Source organism: Filicampus tigris, chromosome 9 (assembly GCF_054856515.1).
Source record: "Filicampus tigris isolate MCC_2025a chromosome 9, RoL_Ftig_1.0, whole genome shotgun sequence".
Lineage (NCBI taxonomy): Eukaryota > Metazoa > Chordata > Actinopteri > Syngnathiformes > Syngnathidae > Filicampus > Filicampus tigris.
In genome coordinates, this window is record NC_141225.1 from 22,523,276 (window position 1) to 22,542,809 (window position 19,534).

At 42.2% G+C, this 19,534-nt stretch overlaps 2 protein-coding genes across 6 annotated transcripts; one reads left to right on the forward strand and one right to left on the reverse strand.

Annotated features, from left to right (window-relative positions):
- Positions 1-62: 62 nt before the first annotated feature.
- Positions 63-2,991, reverse strand: LOC147142590 (protein LSM14 homolog B-like). 2 transcript variants are annotated; one of them, XM_086041974.1, is made up of 8 exons: positions 2,720-2,991; positions 2,465-2,628; positions 1,597-1,726; positions 1,351-1,536; positions 1,167-1,244; positions 1,029-1,058; positions 469-592; positions 63-396 (listed from the first exon to the last, which is right to left on the reverse strand). In XM_086041974.1, exons 1-8 carry the CDS (start codon positions 2,844-2,846, stop codon positions 240-242), a joined length of 996 nt encoding a protein of 331 aa, XP_085898100.1. In that variant the 5' UTR covers positions 2,847-2,991; the 3' UTR covers positions 63-239. The 2 variants fall into 2 exon arrangements, with proteins under 2 accessions (XP_085898100.1, XP_085898099.1); XM_086041973.1 differs by having other exon boundaries at positions 918-1,058; positions 2,720-2,988.
- A 2,479-nt stretch (positions 2,992-5,470) lies between these two features.
- taf4a (TAF4A RNA polymerase II, TATA box binding protein (TBP)-associated factor) lies at positions 5,471-14,454 on the forward strand. Of its 4 annotated transcripts, XM_086041956.1 has the most exons (17): positions 5,472-5,771; positions 5,863-5,927; positions 6,136-6,877; positions 7,929-8,059; positions 8,659-8,778; positions 8,930-9,013; positions 9,228-9,347; positions 9,421-9,510; positions 9,638-9,853; positions 9,950-10,091; positions 10,197-10,299; positions 10,751-10,920; positions 11,709-11,839; positions 12,175-12,300; positions 12,383-12,439; positions 12,505-12,627; positions 13,265-14,454. In XM_086041956.1, exons 3-17 carry the CDS (start codon positions 6,391-6,393, stop codon positions 13,421-13,423), a joined length of 2,259 nt encoding a protein of 752 aa, XP_085898082.1. In that variant the 5' UTR covers positions 5,472-5,771; positions 5,863-5,927; positions 6,136-6,390; the 3' UTR covers positions 13,424-14,454. The 4 variants fall into 4 exon arrangements, with proteins under 4 accessions (XP_085898085.1, XP_085898082.1, XP_085898086.1 ...); XM_086041959.1 differs by lacking the exon at positions 5,863-5,927 and having other exon boundaries at positions 5,471-5,830; positions 6,410-6,877; XM_086041960.1 differs by having other exon boundaries at positions 5,472-6,093; positions 6,410-6,877.
- The last annotated feature ends 5,080 nt before the right edge of the window (positions 14,455-19,534 follow it).

Here is a 19,534-nt window from a genome sequence, read left to right on the forward strand (position 1 = left end):
CACGTTTTGCATTGCATGCTAAACTAAAAATGAATACAATCCCCTGGTGCACAGCTGCTGGAATAAAATAAATTTCTCTCCCATGTTAACTTATAGAAAATGTACAGTATTACCAAAAATGCATATGGAATAAAGAAAAAACAAATACGTACTTTTAAGTGCTTCAAATTGAAAAAGGGGGAGGCAATTCTTAAATGAGTAGAAAAGTACATCTATTTACAGAAAATAAGTCAACACTTTCACACTCTCCCGCCATCAAGTTTTGGGAGGGGTCGCTGCTCAGCTTTGCCCTGCCCTTTGCGGCCCCGCCCCCGGAATCCTCTGCCTCTCAGGAAGCGTCCCTGCACCCCGAAAGTCTCCAGGTTTAACTTTTTCTCCTCTGCCCATGTGGTCCTCCTGAGGATGCTCACAAACGGTGACCACGTCAACACGAGGAAAGCGCCACAATTAAAATCATCACATCCTCACCTGGGCTTCGTGTCCGATGTGACGTTGTCAAAGAAGCCCTTACTCTTGTCATAGTACTTATCGCCAGGTGTGTCCTCCTCCTGCGTACGCGGGCTCTCAGGGGCCTCTGATGAGGACACCTTAACTGCAGCGTTGGGTGAAAACAGATCAACATTTGGGTTTGTAGAAATATATTCACACGGTGAATCCCCCGCTATTCGTCTTGCCGCGATCGGTGAAAATGCGCAATTGACTCGCCCCAAAAAAGGTTGATACTATACAGTAGCTGCCTATAGAGGCCATAAGATGGCTGCCGTTCAGCACCAAGACGCCACCAGATGTCGCCATAGCAATACCTTGGCCTATGCAGAATAGGTGAGTTTTGCCGCTAAATAACATATCTCCTCTGGGGAAAAAAAAAAAATGTGGCAAGGTTGAAAATGCTCACTGTACACGTGAAATAAACACACCTACAACCTCCTTCGTGAGATCATCTTTAAACTGAGCATTTGCTGATTCAAAATCAAAATCCGACTCAAATTTTAAAGTTTTAGACTTTGAGTTCTTCACAATCAACTGGCCTCTGCTCCAGTTTCTGGACCTGCGACTTCCTGCACAGCAACACACACACACACACAGAAAAAAAACATTTGCTGTACATTACAACTATGATTTGCATTATGCTCGCAAAGATTCAACAAAGCTTAGCGTTGGGACACCTTGTTTTCGCCTTTGTTTTTTATCATCAGTGCTTTGGCCTTGTGTCTCGCCTTCAATTGGCTGGGATGCCGTTTGATCTAAAAGAAGAGGATTAGATGTAGCTAAACATGAAAAGCGATTGGATTCAGATGAGTGATCTTTCTTTGATTAAAAAGAAAAAAAACAAACAAACTGTAATCTTACTGTTGGGAACGTTCTCTTTCTGGACTTGGGAAACTGCGCGCTGGGCTGGCCGAAAAGTCTGTCTGACCTGCTGCGGCTGAGTTGAGGTTCTCTCTTTTTTCTGAGCGCTGCTGGCCAATGGCACTGTCTGAACTGCTTGCTCTACCATAGGAGCTCTTCTGGCGGGGATACCGTGAAACCCTGGAACTGCACAAACAAACTGTGACACAGACAACGCAAAGGCGCGCAAGTGGATGACGACTATACCTAGACCCTGTGCTGCACTGTACTGCTGGTTGAGTAGAGAGCTGTTGGCCAGCTGATTGTAGGTGGGCATCGTGTCTTGGTAAGGGCTCCAGCGTGGGTGATATCCACCAGGGGAGCTTCCAAGAGATGACTTCCAACAGAAAAAAAAAAAGAAATGGAAAGGTGAGCTTTTAGTCGGTATGCACCATTTACTATTAAAAATTGTTATTGCGTCATCACAACACCCTGTGTCGGTGATAAAAGTACTTCAGTAATTCCAAAACAAAACAAAAAGCTTTCGGGCCATTTTTGCGGCCTGGTCGGGTCATTATGAGGGTAGGTAGTGGCCCGACACATTTATTGTGATAGTTTCGGAGAAAATTTATCATTCTATAAAAATGTCCATGTCCAAGTAGCCTATACGCTTTATCCTCCCAGATAAGACTAAGCACACAAGAGAATGACTTTGACACTCCGAACTTTTTTCCTACTACCAGTAGTGCCACTTTCAACCTCACTTGATTTCTCTCATCAGATGACTAAAACATCCACTCGTCTCTCTTAAAATTGACATTGACAGGCTGGAGCCGCTTGGATATCCTAGATGCAAAGTCATTTGAGAATTTGATATCCATTTTGGGGACCATGCACTATAGTAAGCCTTCATTAGTTACGTTTCCTTGCTCGTTGGACAACTGCATGTAATCAATGAGGCTGAATAACTAATGCCTTTTTAACTCACTCGTTGCATTTAGACAGTGGAAGGCAGTAGTGGAAAAACTTTGCTACAAGGATTTTTTTTCCTTTTTTTTTTTTTTTAACACATATTAAACCAGCCCACAACTCTCATTTAAATAAAGCAGAGAGAGAAAACGACAAAAGACCACACCTGTAAAATCGCAGGATCTCGAGGCAGCCCATGGTGCGGTTTTGTTGGTTCAGACACAGTGATGTCCTTTATGTCACTTCCTCGAAATATTATGTATTCATATACTTCATCTTTAGGTGGAAGTGGACTGCCAGTGTGCCTGTCCTCTGTCCCATATGATTTGACTGTTTCAAATGCACACAGAATCATGAGCTTGCCTCTTTAAAATCTCTGTAGCTGGATTATACGAATTAGGCAATGATTCAAGGAACTTACCTTTAGCCAAAGCAACGGTGGACCTCTCTGTGTCCACGTAGGATAATACGCCTTCATAACGAATCTGCGCCTTAGATATCAAACTTATTTTGCTGCCAATGTAAGGAGTTCCACCTCGGGCGCTCATGGTTGCAGCAGATTAACGAAACGACGAGAGAAAGAGGCCAGAGTTTGTCCGAGCAGCAGGACATTAACTCATCAGCGACAAGCAAAACTAGCGGCACCTGTGTCGTTTATAAGATCGCCAGTGACGCAATTCGGTTGGCTGGCAACCTGCATTGGTTGCTTATCTGTTCGAATCTAAAGAAATAAAATTGTCTACTGTTGTTAATGTATACGTTTTGTTTGGAAAATGTCCCATTCATAAATGTCAATTTCTGAATTCCGTCGTTATTGAAATTATTTTTGGATTGACGTCGATAATTAATTTGAGTCCCTTGACGAATAAAACGAATAACGAATAAAAAAATGTAGATCAATAATGGCTAGTTCACGGATATCCCTGTTTTGAAACGTGAATTATTATTATTTGTACTTTTATTTATTGTATTGCAATTTTATTTATTTATTTAAATACAGAATTTATTTTTGTTGTATTGTTGTGTATGTAGGTACAAGTTGCTAATTGGACTGCCTAATTGTTGTGTTGTATATATTTTGTTCAATAAAAAAATAAAAAATAAATAAATAGAGCAGGATTGCTTTGATTCTTAATCGGCGCATTCCGATATTCAGATACGCAGGTAGTGGAATGTTTTAGAAATTTGAGAAAAATAAATTACAATTGGAAATAGGTTTGCAGGGCTGGAATAAGTTTAAATATCTGCAACCGTAGCTGTTTTCTTTAACAGCTGGCCTCAGTTGGCAAAAGTACCTACACTCTGTAGAAGAAAAAGTACTCATTTAGGTCAAATGTACATTTTCAATTCATTTCATAAGTTTGAGTTTTGGTTCACATTTCTCGATTTTGCTGTTTATGTTTTTGTCTGCCTTAAAGCCCCCAAGTTCTCAATCAATATTTGACTTTAATTCAATCTAATTTTCTTTTAACATTGTGGCGTGATTTGTAGAAGTTGAATAAAGTACTAACTAGCCTAACTGTTTTGTACACGTACCTGAAAATACTACGTAAGCCACACAGTAACAAAATGCAAATACTCCCGACACTGGAGGCCACACACAAATCAGAATCAGAATATCTTTATTGTCATTTTACCACAGGGTGCAACGAAATGGAACAGACGCAACCCTTTCGAGAAACATAGAAAACAATAATCAACAGGGCGATACAGAATGAGAGCCCGCCGAGTCGCCTTTTACAGCACTACATTTTCGCAGGTGAAAAGAGAAAACATAAGGGTGTGGGAGGGGGAAAAAAAACACAGCGGCCCAATACTAAATTCCTATAAGGGGAGCAAAGGATCGATTTGTGTGAAAAAAAACCATTCATCAAACAGGCATGCAATAATACACTACACAAAGACTACCACTTGTGGAGTTGGGTGGGGGCGTCACAGCCAACAGGAGGCGCCACCACATCTCATTCCGTGGGTGCGCCATAATAGGCAGGAAGAAGGGGTCGAGGTAGTGAATACAGTAGATAGGGATGTGTACTGCATTTGTGTGATCTTAGGAGTGTGTACAGGTAGGTCTGCGTCCCTTGACCCTGCAGTGGCATGCCAACATCGTCTTGTTGCCATGGAGATGACCCTGGCTGGCTCCTAGCATCCAAAATAATGGTTGTTTTGGGAACAGGCCAACAACAAATTAGTCAGCCTTGAGTCTTTCATCAGAGCTCTCAGCGGGCATCAATTGGCCAAATTTGTGAACTTTGATCAATTATTCTGTCAACTTCTCTACATTGGAAACCGATCTGCAAAGTGTCTCAGAAACCAGATGCAAACTGTGACTGAGTTCACTTGTAGCCTAAATCTGAGTGTTAATCAGCTGCCACAAACCATCAATCATGGTCAGCAATTTCCCCATTGAGGCAACAGATTAAAATGGGAAAATATTCCCTATGCATAGCTTTATGCAATAAATTTGTTTGATTTTGTCGGCTATGAGAATGACTGACTTGTGTAAAAAAGGAACACGAGCTTCTGGCGTTAATTTTTAATTGTCTTTTTTTGTTTTTTAACATCTAATCCGAAAAACACATACATTGACAAAAAATACTGTTTACTTTTGAAGTTAGTCATATATACGGAAGAGGATTAGGGCCAGTGGGGAAAAAAAATAAAGTTGGTAAGATCCTCACTTATTTCAGAATTCTGACTTTATTCTCTGAACTTCAAAGTCAGAATTCTCACTTTAGAGTTAGAATTCTGAGATAAAAGTGAGAATATTGCCAACCTATTTTTCCCCCTCACTGGCCCTAATCCTCTTCCGTACACATGTTTATACTTTAAAACAATAAAAATCTTTACTTAAAAATGTTAACTTCAATAAGTACAAATTGTGTTCCTTTTTATTGCCAATTGACTCACAATTGAATGACGTACAACAGGTAGGGGAACCAGTAATGGCGCCGCGCTTTAGTACGTTATTTCGCACTGGTAAGGTTCGTTTAAAAAAACGTGGACGTTTTTTTTAAAATGACGCCCTACCACGACACGAAAAATAACTAAAGTTACATTTGATTGTGGTGCCTGGAGAATAAGTTGGTTTAACACGCACGATCCCACCCGAAGATGACAGCAACGTGTTTCCTCTGAGGGCGGGTGTGACGCCCACTCCGCCTCTTCACTACAGCAACTTCACTTTCTACCCACAGCAGTGGAGCCATCTTGCAACGCGTCTCCACCGTACTTCAACCTCGAAAAGGGGCTGTTCCTTTTTTGTAAAACATACTGACAACTCACTAAAAGTCACAATTGGCAATTCTCAACAGGGGAGGCCGACGGAGCCGTACAAACAAGCCGTCTGGGACGCGCTATTTGACGAAAACACTTGGCGACCGCGGCGGTGTTTACTGCTGGTAACGAATCCTCTGGAATGACAGTTGATGCCATTAGGACCGCCTTTTACGCCGCGGAGCAGCCAATCACAGGTCAGCTGAGCGTCTCCGACAAGACGGCGAAGTTGTTGAGCGCATGCGCACGTCACTTGGTAAGTACAGTTATCGCTTCACTTCTCGCTAGCTCGCCGGAGAGTAAAGATGGCGCCTGTCCCTGGTCTGCTGGAAGAGCTTAAATTACACACAGAGGTGAATAAAGCCGTAGTCTGTCACGCTGAACGCTCCGTAGACTCACCATTGTTGTTCTTGTCTCACAATAACCACTGGGGAAGGCACGAGACATTTGACCATTAAGTGTTGCTCCGTAGCGCGCTAACGTCCAGTTGGGACTTGGCTCAAGAAGATAGCTAGACAGGTATGCTGTAACGCCTAATAATGTGTTGCTCTCCGTGTGTAGGAAGGAGCACGCTGGCAGGGGAAATGAGTAGATGCGCCAAAGCCTTGCCCCATCACTTTCTTCATTGTTTCTGCTTCTAACAAGTTGGAAGTGCATGGGGTGTCAACATAACGACGTCCCCATGGTTAGTCGGCGGACTTTGCCACGGGACACGAGGCTGGCAAAACACTCATTATCAGTGCTGGTGTGACTTCTCATCTTCACTCGTCAGGAGGAAGTGGGCTCATACTCTGCGCAGACATTCAATGACCAACTATGAACTGTCACACTTCAGGAAGTGCTGTGCCTCCTGTGGGGACGACAGTGGCGAGTTGTAATAACAGCGGTCCCGTGACATCTGTCAATAGCACTGGACAGGTGTTGTCCAAGGGGTCGAGCGCTACCACCATGGCCCCCTTGTCAAACACTGTCATCCAGACGCCGCTCCCCAACTCGCAAGGTGTCCTCGCCTCCGCTCCCACCGTGACCCTTGTCAGGCCTCCTATGCAAACCGTGCAGTTGGGTCCAACTTTGAACGGGAACAGTGATGGGATGCGTGCGATGGCGCCCACGATCAAGTCGGAGACCCCCGCCACCAGCATGCAGGCTCCATCGCAGCATTCTGTCACTTCTGACGCCGCAGGTGCCCCTCCAGCTGCCGGTCCGGGTGGGATGCAAACGCTGACGCAACAGATATTGTCACCTAGGCTCCCCATGACATCCACCGGGCAGCCCAGTATACATAACATCCAGCTTCCCCCTGGTGAGTGTGCCTCGCTTGTTCCACTCAACAGTATATAAATCCCATGAACCCCACACTAGGTCGTAAATTATTCTGACATTTTGAATGATACACTGCCTGCACTATTTAGGCCATCTTAGAAAACGTTGCAAAAGGTTTCGCACTCTAATGAAGTAAAAGTAGATGCATAAAAAAACTTGTACGAGTAGAGGTACAGAAAAAGTACAGATTGGAACAAAACACATAGCTTTGTTAATGCGAACTGAAAAAATGCAAAATTAAGTTAATGACAACTGAAAAAAATACACCTTGTGTGTATTTGCGTTTTTTTTCAAATGAGATGGAACATTGTAGGTGCTGGTGATTTATTTATTTATTTATTTATTCATTCATTCATTTTTTAGGCTGGCAAAATCAGAACACATTCTCCATCAATTATTCTTGGAGCTGACAATATCAAACTTCTCTTAAATGAGGCCAGGCAATTATCTCGCTTCTCTGAATCTGTTAAGTCATCTTTGTCAATGCTCTCTGGTTCACATTTCTCGATTTTGCCACTTTTTCTCTTAAAAGTCCCCAAGATCTCAATGAATTATGATCTTTACCTCTTAATCTCTCTATGTCTGTTTTTTCTTTCTTTTATTTTTACATCGTGTTGTCATCCACGGAGATGATAAAAAAGATAATTAAAAAAAAACAAGCCTGTTTTGACAAAGGAGTTGTAAGTACAGCATTGTTCAAACAGAGCAACTCAAAGAAAGAAGTCATAAGAAAAATTAACTTAATGAAAAAATTAATTAAGTACAGGCCTCAAAAAAAAAAAATACTGAAGTACATTAACAAAGTACAGTATTTATACTGCTACTTTCCACCTCTGGTTCTAGAAGTGCTTTACGTTGGACCGGGATGTCTTGAAAAAGTGTTTTCCACAAAAAATGGGGCTTGTCCCACCCATAAAAAAAAAAAGTGAGTTTGTGGGGGTCCACTGTTTTTCATATACAGCATGAACATAGCAGCACCTGTAGTTACCTGCTAAACAGAACTTGAATGTATATTCTCCAACTCTGTTCAGGGATGGTGCTCGTACGCAGTGAGGCTGGACAGCTGTTGATGATTCCTCAACAGGCGCTGGCCCAGATGCAGGCACAGGCGCTAGGTGGCATGGCACCTCGAACTGCTACACCAAACATGCCTCCAGGCCAGGTCGTATCTCATACTTGAATTTGTTTGCGTTCATCTTGACGTTTCCCGCGTTCAGTCTGCGTACGCCCCTGCATAGTTCATGTAAGTCATTTCTAGTTACAGAAGGTGAACAGTTGTGAGCCTAGGCAATAAATGAATGCTTATTTTCAATAGAGTACTTGCATTTGAAATAGATTCATTATGCACTTGACAAATGTGCATGACTAAATGTGAGCCAATATAAGTATCTAATATTTCTGAATACCAATATTTAATTGTTATGGTCTGTGTTAAAACAGTATGATTGCGGTTATTATTAGTTTTCCCTGCCAATATACTGTAGCTAAATAACGTTACCAAAACGTTATAAACCCCTCTCAATTTGAGGCAGCGGAGCTACAGCACCAATAATCTACAGTATTGTTCATATAATACTCGTTTTAAAATTGTCAGTAGTGTTTTTTTTGAGTCAGGATTTGGATACAACGCATAAGAGCTCTCAATAGTTGTGCATGTTTACCCAAGTAGGTGTCAAGTGGGTGCATATAGGATTTTGAGGTAAAAACTGAGATGACCATATAATATGTTATTGTTTCTGATTTATTTTAATTTTTTTCCAGGCTCCCGGAAACGCCATCATCAGCCGACAAACACCTCCGAGCACCATTATCCGACAGGGTTGCCCAACTCCAACATCGTTGAGTTCCACCACCACTCTCCATAGACCTCCTGTCCTTCAGGTACTCTAGCCTGGCTCTTTTAATGCCTTTCAAGCATATAAAAAAGAAAAAAAAAGAATAAAGTCACCAAATCAAGAGATTGCTACACATTGGTTAGAAAGTAGGCCTTCACATTCAACAAATATGATAATCAATGCTTTCGCCCTCTCAGAGTTCAATGGGGACGGCAATACCAGGAATGGCCCAAAGAAGCCAAACAGCTGGTCCCACAATTACGCCGGTTGCAATGAGCAAAGTGAGTCACGTCATTGGGATGGCTCAGAGCTGTGTTTTCAAGCCCCGGAAATATATCCTAGCATCGCTGACATGATATATCTGCTATGTGTATTATTCATTCATTCTCCGAACCGCTTATCCTCACTATGGCCACGAGCTATGTGTATTAAACGTGTTAAGAAAGGTACACGTGAGTCAATCAGAACCTAAATGCGTCCTTTTACACCCATCAGGAAACAATGGAGAATGTGAACAAATGTAGGAATTTCTTGTCTACGCTGATCAAGCTGACTTGCACTGGCAAGCGATTAAGCGAGGCTGCCAGTGTGAAACAGCTGGTTAAAGACCTGCTGGTGAGTGACAATGACAGTACATGCAAGGTGTTCATAGCGTCTGCATATACATTCATATCAGCTCTTTCATCAGGAGAATAAACTGGAAGCTGAGGAATTCACCAGCAGACTATATAAAGAGCTTAACTCATCGCCCCAACCGTACCTCGTGCCTTTCCTTGAGGTAAGGGGACTTATATCTGTCTTTGGTTACCTTTGGCAAACGTAAAGACCAATGAGTACATCCGTAGAGCCTCTACGACCAAATTTAGGTGACTGTAGTTGAGTAATGTTTGGCACGTCGCGTGCAGAAAAATCTTCCTGCCTTGAGGCAGCTTACCCCAGACTCGGCAGCCTTCATCCAGCAGAGTCAGCTAGCCCAGCCGGCCTCCGGTTCCATCTTGCCCACCACGCCAAGCCCCACCACAGTTGTCCTGAGTAGCCCGGCTCCTCGCCTCGCTGCTCAAATCAACAGACCCCAGCTTCAGCCAAATGTCAGCAAGCCTGGACAGACACCGTCGCTTAACGTAAATATACGCCACCGATGTCCATGTAATTGTCTCCGACAATAAAAGCGCACTTTTCGTAACTTTCTGGGTGATAATGGGCATAACCTTCCGCAGGTCCTCCAGCCTCAGCAGCAGAGAGCAATGCTGAGACCTCAGGTCCCTTTAGCCGCGTCCTCTATGGTGAATCTCAGGAATCAGGCGCCTGGTCGCATAGTGCTGGGACAGCCACAGGTCCAGCTGAAAGAACTGCAACCATGTGAGCCGATCACAAGTGACCTTGTGCTGACTTACCGTAATAGTGGTGTGTTCTCTTGTTTATTTACACTGTCTGTCTGACTGTCTGTCCTCCAATCTCTTGCAGTTCCTGTGAAGTCGGAGGTGCCAGCTGTTTCTAGACAAAACTCAGCCGCAGTCTTGACTCTCGCTCAAAAGAATAGGCTGAAAGAAGCAGGCGGCACTTTCAAGTAAGCAGTTTCAGCCAGCAAATGTACTCAATGTACTGGATAATTGTCCTAAGGTCATTAACAGCAGAAGGACTGGACATTCAAACAAATAATGATCATAACAAAATTCCCAATTTTTATTTTATTTTATTTATTTTTTTTTCCAATTTTTTTATTTGTATTTTTTTATACTGTCATTTCAGTATAACACAACGCGTTTCTTTCCGTAGTAACGTTTTCCCCTTCAAATTTGAATTCCAACCATTGACAATGAAAATGCCTTGTTATCAACAAAAGAAGAAAAGCTGCCCAGCCTGTCCAGCACATCTCCACATTCAAATGTACAGGCCAACTGCAGCCAAATAAAGTAAAGCATAAACTGCAGCATACTGATTCTTGAGTACGGTAACATGTTTATGTCCATTCATCGGTCTGGCTGGTTAAATTGGCACCGCTGCACCTATTTTCACAGGGACGACGACGACATCAATGACGTCGCCTCCATGGCTGGAGTCAACCTGTCCGAGGAAAGTGCCAACATCCTCGCAACCAATTCCGGACTGGTAGGAGCAGTGACACATTCCTGTAAGGATGAGGCCTTTCTTTCCTGCGCCATGTTACAGAGGAGAATGCTGGAGATTGGTGAGACACCAGACTTGTTATGATCATATGCCCCTGTCAGCTCTTCTTTGTGTTCGTCTGCTGATCAAATATTATTACCGGATTAGAATTTATTATTGTGCTAGATGCTCACAAATCTCAAAGATTAACTTCTAAAATATCTGTGGTGTCCCGAAACATTGTTTCCAGTAAGTTGCAGATTTCATTCGGAGTGAGTTGATTTTATATGTGCGAGGGTCACAGACTTATCTAATAACCTGGACTGCTAATGTCGCCTTACTCACTGTAGCCAAAAGTGAAGCAACTGGTGGCCATCTTACATTGCCACGCACTAAAGCTATATATATTCATGCGTGGCATTTTCACATTATTTTTAGTCTCTTTGGCAAAAATGCCACAGTATGCGAGGTTGTACCAATAAGTCTGGGAAAAGCTCGAAGTGCACGTTTTATCGGTGAGAATGAAATGATAAATTCTCTCTTTATAATGTACACTTCAGAGTTCTACTCCACCACGACGTTAGAACAATGACCAATGAAATGAAAGCGAAGCCCATCAAGAATTTGTGTCGAGTCACGATTCACTAGTTGTCAGTAACAGAGGCAAAGCAAGATGGCTGCCCACTGCCTTCTCCCGCGAGAGTCGACTGGCAGTCGTAGCATGGAGTCGCCGACTGTATTTTTAATTTTTTTTTTTTTTTTACGATTGTCCAGTTCCGCACGTTATTTTTCTGCGGCTGGCTTAACAACGCTGTACATGCAGCTCCTGATGGTGTTGGAGGCCCAACAGCGTCACTCTTTGTGCTTCAGGCCGCAGGCATGGAGTGACAGACCTCGGTCCAGAGGTGATCAATTACATCTCACATGCTACTCAGCAGCGACTACGCGATCTGCTGGAAAGGGTCTCCCTCGTAGCGCAACAGAAAAACGGCAATTTCAAGGTTTGTTTGTAACTTGAACACTGTCACAAATCACAATGGCTGCATTGTTCCCCTTCAGTTGAGAATTTGCGCCGTGTTGCCAACAAATCACAATTTTGGGGCCAACAAAGTGACGTGTTGCTTCTTGCTTAACACAGTGATGTTTTCTGTGCTTCTGTTGACAGGATTACAGAAAATGTCATTTGACTGATTTTTTTTTTTTTTTTACAAGCCACAAAGAAAATATCATCAAAGCAACTTTTGTGTAGAAAAACAAAACATTTTTGTTTCACCGAGTGGATAACGGGTTGAAATAATGGGTGGATGAATGACCCCTTACATTTCTCGACTTTCAGGAAGAGGACAACCATGAGCAGCGCAGCGATGTTCGTTCTCAGCTAAAGTTCTTTGAGCAGCTGGATCAGTTAGAGAAACAGCGGAAGGAGGAACAGGAGAGAGAGATTCTCTTAAAGGCAGCTAAGGTATAGGAAAAGTGCCCTCTACCTCGGTTGGGGATGCCGAGAGTGTCATATCTGTTGATATTTCCCGTTTTTGTCAACGCAGTCTCGAGCTCGTCAAGAAGACCCGGAGCAGCTACGTCTGAAACAGAAAGCAAAAGAGGTGAGAGGAGTCACACGGTCTGTATGACTGCCGTCTATGTTGCTGGTGTTATCCTTTTCTTTCAGATGCAGCAGCAGGAGCTGGCTCAGATGAGACAGAGGGAGGCCAATCAGACCGCCCTGGCCGCCATTGGCCCTCGAAAGAAGAGGAAGATTCCTGATTCGCCATCTTCCACAGCTGTAACAGAGGTGACAAGAACACTGGAATAAGAGTTCAATCCACACGTTTTTAGCCGTCTCTGGGGGCGGCCATTTTGTCACGGCTCAGCTTCAGAAAACAGGTCAGCCGAGATTGGTCGTTACCTGAGCCCTGAGTAGTTGTGGTGTCACGTTCAGTCGACAGAAATGACAAAATAGCCGCCCCCTGAGATGGCTAAAAACGGATGAATTTGCTGCTTAACTCATATTCCACAAACGGAATATTAATCAGAATGACGTGTTTCCACCAGTGGGCCTGCTGACAACATATTGTTGTTTTTTTTTTCTCCCCTTTTAACATTTCAGTTGTAGTTTTGGTGATGTTACCCTCTGGTTTGTTTAAGAATTACAAATCCTTAACTGCGCTTGCCCGGTAAATCTATTGATTTGGAAAACTAATAGCGCAGAGCTATGGTTGTCAGTCAAAGCACATCATCTAAATAATATGGATTTTTCAAACTGCTACTTCTTAAAAAAAAAAAAAAAGCCTTTCCTGAAAGTGAAAGGTGAGCGCCGTCCAACCGATAGTTGCCTGCCCTTTATTGTCAATCGGAAAATACGAGTACACGTTTGCATTAGCATGAGAATGGTCACAAAGTCAATGTTGCTCATCTCTGTCGCCTCGCAGGGATCAGGCCCCAATCTTTCAGGGGGCGCCGCTTCATCGAGCTCCAGGCCGACACGGCAGCGCATCACGCGTGTCAATCTCAGGGACTTGCTCTTCTGTTTGGAGAACGAGAGATTTACCAGTCGCTCCAATTTCCTCTACAAAGGCTTTCTCAAATAGGCTCGATTGTCAGCAGCTCAGAGAGGAGGGAGAGTCAAGTGTGTGGAGAGAGCGACCACTCCCAGCACACTTGGAGCAGACAAGGTTCGTGAAAACAAGAGTATTGGCAAGCGTGCTTTTCCACTTGGGCAGATCTAGGACCTAAAACGTCAAAAAGTATATCAACTGTAACTGTATATTGAATCACCTTTCTACCTCCCCCCTAAAGGCGCATTTATTTTCTGAGCAGCAATGGACTCTGCATCTTCTCTGAAAATCTGGTTTATTAATGAATTTTCTGAATTTGATTTTTTCAAATTACGCAAGTATGCACTCGCTTCGTTTTGTTTTCTTGTTCCTTTATGTGCGTTACAATTTGAAGCACTGAAAATAACTGTTTTTTTTTTTTTTGCTTAAACAGACTCCACGCGCATTTATTTTTAAATCGTTTTTAAGTAAATTAGTAATTGTACATTCACACAGTGTGACCTACTGAATTGCCTTTCTAACAATAAGCCATGTAGCATACTCTGCTGTAACCCATAAAGCCGTAAATATCTAGCTCCTCATTACTTATACTGCATTTTATTTGACACATATTTATTTACCAAATTTGTTGAATTATTGTTTAGTTATTTATTTAATTTTACCTGCTGCGTTGCGTGTCATGTCCCTTGAATTGTAAGTTAGTTATTTTCTCTAACTCTTAGGGTGTGTAGATTTCAGCTTGTGAAGAGTGCTTCTATTCTCATAACTTTTGATTCAAATAACTCTCAAGTCAACGCCTATTGATTTTTATGTTTGTTTGTTTGTTTGTTTAGCTGCCCACATGTCACTGTTGTCCTTTCTGATAGATATTGGAGTTATTTCGCGACCTGAATATATTTTTGTCCTTTGCAGCGCTTTTAGGATCTGTGATTGAGAAACGTGTATATTTGTAAATGTCACATCTTAACTTTTACACATTTTTAATAGCTGTGAGAATGTACCCATATAATACAACAAATGTTTTCGCAAATGAACATTTTAAATAAATTAATATTTTACACTAACCTTATTTTATGTTCAAACTTTTGTCTCTCATGCCACACTAGGGGGCAGCATTGTATTGAAACACAACGCCTATATTACTTGTGATAGTCTGTCCCTGATTTCTAATGAGCACAACACTCCCTCTACAACAACAACGAGTGGGCTTCCGAGCAGAAAAAACGTCAATTTCGTGGTTTGTTTACACAATTAGCACATCGTTGCCAACAAATACAGTTGGGGGAACAGATTTTGCTCCTACTTGAACATTCCTTTTGGTCTAAACATTAAAGGCTGTGTCTGTGGGCCTTTGAAAATCAATTGTGGAAGATTCTATTCTGCATCTTTTACTGCTGTTGCTAAGGTAGAAATGACTGCAATATTTTGACTTCATCCCTATAACCACCAAGTTGTACAGTATAGTACAATTGCAATTAATTACAATTCTGTGTTTCCAGGGCTTTGGTGGGATTACTGTATTCTTTGATGGGATGTTGACACCCCGGTGCTCTGGCAACATCTGCTACATCAAACTGTTAACACGTGTTGCAATATGCATTTTCACCAATGTGGTTGTCGCCTTAGGTCACAATGACTGGGAGCAACTTCACACCAACAGGTGCACAGTTGTATTTGGTAATAGTGATGAGTCCCATTTTTTTGTTTCACTTTTTTTTTTTTTTTGGCCTTTTAGAATGAAAGTATTTATTGAAACCACAAGATGGCATCAGCTCCTTTTGCAACGCTTGTATTCCAGGCATCTGCTAATCCTATGGACTCAAGCAGCAAAGCAGAGTAGTTGTTAACTTAGTTAAATGGCATAACGCATTCATTCGATTGAATTGTGTGGAAGTTCATCTTTTGCACATAATTTGGTCACTGAATTGTTCATGCCTGGAGAAAGCAGAGCCCGATTCAAAGGTTCTTTGTCTGGTGGTGGTGGTGATGGTGTTGATAGAGCCGAGTACGACCTCACCCGTTGTGCCTCCACCCAACCCATTATTTTTCATGGTAATCCCTCTTCCACTCATCAACACCGCTGCTCTTTCAGACTTAAGTCCACATAAGCTCCCACTTGAGTGCCGGAGGCAGAGCAGCAACGGGGGATGATGAGGTTGCCTAGCGACGTCTCAGTCACTGCACCTGAGGGTGTTGGGTAAACACCCTGAGCTTGCCAGAGGGAACAAGAGTGAAGTAACATCGCTTTTTTCTTACTTCCACGTCAACTGTTTTGAAAGGGAAGTAGACACAGTTGGGGGGGGGGGGGGATTATATGTACATTTTTCCGACTGATCCCTTTTCAGCGATTACATCATTTAGATGTGGTTTGTATTCTTTTTTTTTTTTTCACCGCTTGAAACCGTCTCCAGATGTCTTAACATGCGTGTGACACGCGGTTGTCAAAATACCACCAAAATCATAAATTAAATCATAGTTGACTTGCACTATTTCTCGTCTTGCTTATAGCATCCCATTTGAAGTCAAATGAGCCTGCCCTCATCGTGCCCAACAGACAGCACGTACATACTTGTGCAAATGGTGAGTACAGATTCTATTTTCCTTCATGGAGCTGGCAACAATGCTGCCCAATCACAACACTTGTGTCAGTTACTTTGACTTGGTGAGAGAGGCAGTGCACACCTTGGACTGATCACCAACAAAATATGAAAATTCAGCTATTCTATTCATTCTAATGACGAAATCGTTGACATTATTGGATTGATAAAGGATACGCAATGTAAAGCACAGACCAGAGTTCTAAAAAGGAAAATGATTTCATGTGATCATTACGAGGTTGTTCGCAGCAGAGGGGACTGGGTGGTATTAGACACCCCCCCCCCCCGCCAGTTGGCCATATGAATGCAAGTCAGATAAAGTGACTCGGCACCTTGGGATTTATTTGCCGCCTTTTGTTGCCCAGCAAGATCCACCAATGCACTCACCGATAATCACCTTTATTATGAAACGAGAAAAGCACTTTTTAAGGTCCGTGCATCAGCAGTTTCAGTCTGCTTGAACCTCTTAACAACTCCATCTCCTATGTGTCCATGACCTTGTGGCACCTGGGTTAATGCTGACTTGAGGACTCTTTTGTCACGAGGTTGACCAGGGCAGTTTGCTTTGGCCCACAGACGCTATTATAGGAGCGGTGTTTATGACTGCTGTTGAAATGGGTTCGTAAGTATGGTGTGCACCTGCAAGGTATTGATGTGGGGGTTAATAGCCTGTTACCCTCTTTAATGGGGCTACATCGGGTCTGGCAGCAGGCAGCGGCAGCCCACAGGAGAGGAACGTCCCCATTTACAAAGTCATTGCCTTTATGGGGCAGGACAGGTAGCCAAATGTGTTGCATCTCCACTTGAGGTTTACACGGAGAAATGTGTGACATGCACATCTCTGGCTGGAACAAACAAGCTGATGTGCCGCTCTTACATGAGGCTGCTTGATGTCACACTGACCCCAAAGAAGTCACAGGAAACAAGATTAGATGCACACGGACAACATAATCATACCCAATACTCAGTGAGTTACTTTACTCATTAATTGACTTTAAAAGTAACTTAGTTACTTTGCCGCTTGCTTGATTTACAAAAGTAACAGAGTTACTTTACTGATTACCTGATTTTAAAAGTAACTACTTGTTTTTTTTAAGGCGGTCTGTTTTGGCCTGACATATTTCACTTGTATTGTTGTCATGGCAAAACTTAACTTATATAAGTTAAGTAAAATTTACTTTGAATTTCTGAATGAAAAAAACTCTAATAGTTTTTTTCCCCCACGTAAATAACTAAGTAAATATTTCCTCTGAATATTATTCTCTTCCAAGGGTAAATTTTACTCTGTTTAGACTGGGACCAAATATCGTTTTTTTTTTTTTTTAGTAAAATATACTCTACGAAATTTACTGTGTAGTGTTTTTGAAGCTAGCTAACACTTGCTCTACACCGCAGAGTGTCCAACATACCTTAATATTTTCTTTAGCTGACACATGCAAAGTAGTGACATGATTTCAAGCTTGAAAATGAGAATCTTTCATATTCCTGCATTGTTACTTTGCATGTGGTCAAAACGTGACATACGTGATGTCATTCCCCAGATGGGAATGCTAATTGTTAGGGATGTCACAATATCGGCAATATCGTGATATCGCGATATCAAAATTGCCACAATATATCGTCGTCGTCATGTCACGATATTAATAGCAGCAGATTTGGTTAAAAGCCCAAGTTGTTTTCCAGTTTATTAGTGCAGTTTAGTTTGATGCCACCTTTGTTTAAGACCCACATTAATCGCTAATGGGAGCACATGACTGGCCAAGCCTATTTCTTTGCGAATGCTCTTATGTAAAAACAGAATATTGTGATGTTTTTTTTAGCCCTTTTTTTTTCTTCTCTTTTTACAATATCATGAGCTGTTATACAGTAGCGTTAGCTTTTTATATATCGCCAACCCCCACGCAATATCGCGATAAATATCGCACCGAGGGGTTCATATCGTGATATTATCGTAACGTGACATTTGGATATCGTGGCATCCCTATTAATTGTCAAGTCCCGGAATGCTTCACTTAAAGCTGCAAACACTGTAGTTCTTTGTTTAGCTGCTATCCAAAGTGGGCGGCCATCCAGGGAGCTAATGTATGCCACAAGCATCTGAAGCACATTCAATTAGGTAACACACCGATTACTCTGAGACAAAAGCATTTTCCTTACATGTGCGAAAACAGACCCATAAATTATATATGAGAAATGTTTTGATGTGAAATTAGCATGAATTTGATCTCATCCATTTGCAATGGAACAAGGAGTGAACGCGCACACGCCACTGCAACATTGGCTTCAAACTGTGACTAATCATCTTTCATTAGGGAGACAATCTCAAAGTGTGTCGTTCTTCCCTGTCATGTTACTGTAATATCATCATAACATTTACAATAATAATCCCGGACATGTGCGGTGATCAATTATTTATTTACACTAATGACTTTGCTATGCATCTATTATTCATCTTAGGCTCTGCTCTGTCCTCCTGGAGTGAGGCTGACAGGGGGGAAATGGAGGGGCAGATGGGAAACGGAGCTTGATTATACCCTTAAGGACATCTGAGTCCAACTTGTTGAAGTGCCAAACAATCGTCTCTTACTCTTTAGGGAGGTAGTCGGTGTGTTGAGGAAGACATTTCAACTGAAACTGAGAGATGATCAAACCTCTCTGCTCAGGCTGACGGCATTTTTTAAAAATCAGTGTTGAAACTCATTTAGGGACACAAAAAGCCACCTCCAATCAAAATTTGCTGCTGACTAACATATTTAATGTGAGTATTAAAAGGTTAGGGTTGTTCTTCGCTATGTTAGCAATGAGTCGTAACCTCCTTTAAAGTGAAAGTCAACCCAAACTTTTTAAATTTTTTAAAAATATGTTCTATGCAGTCCCACTAATTGAAACAAGGCATTTTGATTAATAGGAAATATGAGTTAGGCAGCAAAATCCACCCATTTTTAGCCATTCCAGGGGGCGGCCATTTTGTCATTTCTGTTGACTGAAAAAAATGACATCACAACTGCTCAGGGCTCAAATAACGAGCAGTCATGGCTCACCTGTTTTCTGAAGCTGAGCCATGATTGGTTGTTACCTGAGCCCTGTGATGTCATTTTCAGTTGATAGTAAGTGAGAAAATGGCCGCCCCGTGAAATGGAGAAAAACGGATGGATTTTATTGCTTAACTCATGTTCCACAAACGCAATATTAATCAGAATGCTGTGTTTTAACTAGTGGGCCTGCAAAGAACATATTCTTTAAAAAAAAAAAAAAAAAACGTTTGGGTTGACTTTCACTTTAAGCTTCGCAACAGGACACCTGCTGCCTCACAAATCTGAATATTTTATCCATGCCTTAGAAAAATTGGCTCAATTCATTGTCAATTGTAATATTGCTGTTTGCTTCTGCCAACCCATCACATCTGCACATGCGGCGTGCAGACCGAAATGGATTCTGACGGATGCGGTTGAAAGAGTGCTGTGATTAATGGAGTTTGGAGTTTTGGGGTTAGTTAAAGACGAGATATTATCTCCCACGCTGACATCACGTTCCTTCCGCTTTGATC